At 36.7% G+C, this 3806-nt stretch overlaps 1 protein-coding gene across 1 annotated transcript; it reads right to left on the bottom strand.

Moving 5' to 3' along the window:
* Window positions 1-1812: 1812 nt before the first annotated feature.
* On the bottom strand, window positions 1813-3093 carry LOC126259271 (52 kDa repressor of the inhibitor of the protein kinase-like). The gene has a single exon (XM_049955949.1). It carries the CDS (start codon window positions 3091-3093, stop codon window positions 1813-1815), a length of 1281 nt encoding a protein of 426 aa, XP_049811906.1.
* Window positions 3094-3806: the final 713 nt, after the last annotated feature.

The raw sequence follows: 3806 nt of genomic DNA, 5'->3' as shown, positions 1-3806 counted from the left end.
CATTTAAATTCTGATGAAAACACTCTTATAAATGTTGAAACCTGGTTACTAAGACTAAAAATTGTGACCAGGGCCTATTTGTTTCAACTTTAATTCTGTTCACCATTGACATAAATTACTTCAAAATCGAATTCTTGTAAAAATAGGCATCATCAGGCTACCTGTTGGTGTAATAATTTGCATGTTAATAGGAATGAAAGCGCTTGATTACCACAGAATATCTTACAAGTGTGATTTCCCCATTAAAAATAGTGAAATTTTCGAAAAGCCCATATTATTGCCAATGCCTCAGTTTCTGTGACTGAATAAGCTCGTTCACTTTCTGTAATTGTATGACTTGCGAAACTGATGATGTTCATGTGTTGACGTCCCTGTTCTGATGTGGTTTGAAACAATATTGTCCCCAGTCCTTGTGATGACTGGGTATGTGTGTGAGTTTATTAAAACCTGTTTCATTGCCTTCATTCTTGGCCCTTGGGCATCCACAACCATGTGTGTTTTTCCTTGATAAATTCGGCAGAGCATCGCTATTTAATAACTGACTGGGCACGAATTTTCGAAAACATGATGCTAACCCTAGGAATGCCTTTAGGTATTTCTTTGTCTGTGGTCAAGGAAAATGTTTGATTGCGTCTAGCTTTTAGGGATCAGGTCTAATACCTGTAGGTGAGATGATGCGGCCTAAAAATTTTCTCTCTTCCCGCGCAAACTCAAATTTTTACAAGTTAGCGGTAACTTCTTATTCAGAGAACCATTCTAAGACTTTTCTAAGTATTTGTACATGAGCTTCCCACGTGGATGTAGCGATAAGAAGGTCATCCACATATAGTGATTTGACTCAAATGTTCTGGCCTAAGCACTGTATCTAATGCTGCAATAAATACGCCGAGACTCACATTAAGGCAGAACGCAAACTTCTACCGTTGCACAGGAAGGCAGTATACTGGCGTCTTCCAGGTTGGAGTAAAATTGGCAGTACGAGGCCCTGAGGTCAAATACTTAACTCCGTGCAATTTTAACAATTGCTCTTCAGTATTGTCTGGCCTGATTCTTATGGGTATGATGATTTTATTTATTACCCTAGCTTCAAGGACAAGGCGAACACTACCATCAGGTTTGATTATTGCCTTCTTTTTCATTCATGAAATTGCATATAGCGTGCGACAGAGAGTTTCATGTGGGTGTACCTTCATTTGATACATGTATCCTTTTATTACTATAGTTTTTCTCCAAAAACGTGAGAGAACTATTTCAATATAGCATGTAAATCATGCTTCTGTTCTGTGTAAGTATGATTGACTCAGGAACGTACCTGCAGCTTGTGCATGGTGGGGGGGGGGGGGGCAACACTATCTTTTAGGAAGGTAAACCTGTCTTCGCCCACCACATAAAAAGGTTTTGCTGTTAACGCCAATAGAGTCAATCAAGCAGAAATTTAAAAAAAACACACAAATACGTTAGCATCCATATTACATGCAGGTAAAACTGTAGAGAAACGCTAATTGATCCAAGCGTCTTTAAATAAAACATATGTATTGTAGCTGTTGAAGTATTTATTTATGAAAAAGCAACTAATTGTAAGCTAACATTGGAGGTAATTATATATTTTTGAATATCACTATTAATCATTTATAGTAAGCAATAATATTATTATATTAGTCTTTGTATTTAAATTGTGACTCTTTGGCATTTTGCACTAACTTCAGGTCGTAAGATAATTTAAAAATAAACATTAATTAATTTAATTTAAAGTATTAGATTTAGCCTTTTACGTCTTGCTGCTAACTTACTAATAATTTCTTCACAATCTAGTTACACCGCCAAATCTCGATGAACACTCATTAGAGCAAGACCAGTAAGTCTTTCACCTCCCATTTGATTCCTTATGTAAGTTTTTAGCCTCTTCATAGTCGAGAAACATCTTTCAGGGGTCGGCGTTGACACTGGGAGTGTGGCTAATATGATGATAAACTTTTTTATCGAAGGGAAAAATAGTTCATCACACTGACCAATAACATCTATAGCAGTGACAGGTTTTTCCTCTACAGATTTCCAGTGATTGTGCCATATCTCGTATTCACTCAGAATTGTTGTGCCTACATTCTCACCAAGAAATATTTGCGCTATCTTCTTAAGATTTTCTTTTGTCCTGGAGTCATTATTGGTTTTCTCAGGCAGAAGCATCTGGATTCCTTCGATTGTTGCTTCATGTGGTTTAAAACGAGCATCAAGTTCTGTGATCACATGTTCAATAAAAGGGTAAAATACATGTCGACGATAATACATTTCAGCAGTTTCTCCTGGTACATTGCTGCGCTGGGTTTGCCTTCCAGTCGTTCTTGGAACAGTTATGTCACTTGAGCTCATTTGCTTTGCCTGCTCGAAAAGGACTAAGAACTCACTTTCATTCCGAATATTTTGTAGAGTACTTTTAACTGTTTTTGCATAACTGCAAGTATTCATCAGGTCAACATTGACCTTCTGCATTGCTTTTTTCAGGTCCGCTGTATACGAAAAAACTTTTAGTAATATAACAAGCGACATGATAAATTGGCTATTTTCCATGGCAGTCTGCAGTTGGTACGCTTCAGTGGCGGCATCCCTACTAACAGCGTCTTGAAGGGACTCAAATATTGCGCATACTACAGGAAGCATTTCTGCAAATCTCTCAACAGCCACATGCTTTTCGGTCCATCGCGTCTCACAAAGGGAGATCAGCGTTGAATGAGATGAGTCAGTTTGATCTGAAATTTTCTTCAAAAGGTTGTCCCGAAGCGGAGATTGTCGAAAAAAGTTTACTATACTTTTTATTGTTCCAATACAGTTCCGTATCATAGGTATTTCACACGAATGCGCAAGAACTAAATTAAGAACATGTGCCACACAGTGTACAAATTGTGCTGTCGGATCTTGTTCTGCAATCATTGTTCTCACGCCTCGTAACCGGCCGCTCATTACTGCAGCGCCATCAAAGCCTTGACCTACCAATTTGTCCATATCCAAGTTATAAGATAAGAGATGTGTTACGATTGTGTTTCCCAATGCTTGCGCTGAAACATCTTCCACGTGAATAAAGTCAAGAAAATCCTCCATGATACTCGATTTTCCAGATGGGCATTCTATAGATTCAAGATTCAAGATTCAAGATTCTTTATTAGCCATTGATCATGCAAGATGAAATAGGCTTCGTCAGTACATAAAATAATATTAATATTCCAGACACTATATATAAGGCATAGATATAATTAGCATATGAGTAACTTACAAATAACCTAAACCTTAAGCAGGTGACTACAATGCTTAATACATATTCTTGTTTCAGATACATACAAAGGTACCAAAAATGAGTTACATTGTAGTAGCAAACACAGTAGTTGCGTAACACATCATAACACTGGCAAATAAAGTAGTTACCTAACACAGTTGAAATACAAAGGTATTAGATATGAAATATTTTGTAACAGTATATATAGTAGTTAATTGAGTTAATTATGCAATTACAGGTTTATCTCTGTGCTACTCAGATCATAATATTCTTGCATAGAATAAAATGGATTGTCAGATAACCAATTGTACAAATTTTGTTTAAGAATTTTTGTGGGCATGTCCCGAGCAGATTGCGGTAGTTTGTTGAATATTTTTAAGGTATTCACTTTGTGTGAGTTACTACTTTTTGTTAGTCTGTGTCTTGGTATATCATAATCTGCCTTCCTTCTAGTGTTGTAGTTATGAATTTCTTCCCTGACAACACCTTCCATACCATTGTTTTTAATGTGTAACACACAGATATAAATATACAAGTTTAC

This window comes from Schistocerca nitens, chromosome 1 (genome assembly GCF_023898315.1).
Source record: "Schistocerca nitens isolate TAMUIC-IGC-003100 chromosome 1, iqSchNite1.1, whole genome shotgun sequence".
Taxonomy (NCBI): domain Eukaryota; kingdom Metazoa; phylum Arthropoda; class Insecta; order Orthoptera; family Acrididae; genus Schistocerca; species Schistocerca nitens.
This window is presented reverse-complemented; position numbering and strand designations above follow the sequence as displayed.

Bases quoted from the DNA above. Each gene is read 5' to 3' on its own strand.
- LOC126259271 (XM_049955949.1), bottom strand. From the start codon at position 3,093: ATGGAGGATTTTCTTGACTTTATTCACGTGGAAGATGTTTCAGCGCAA.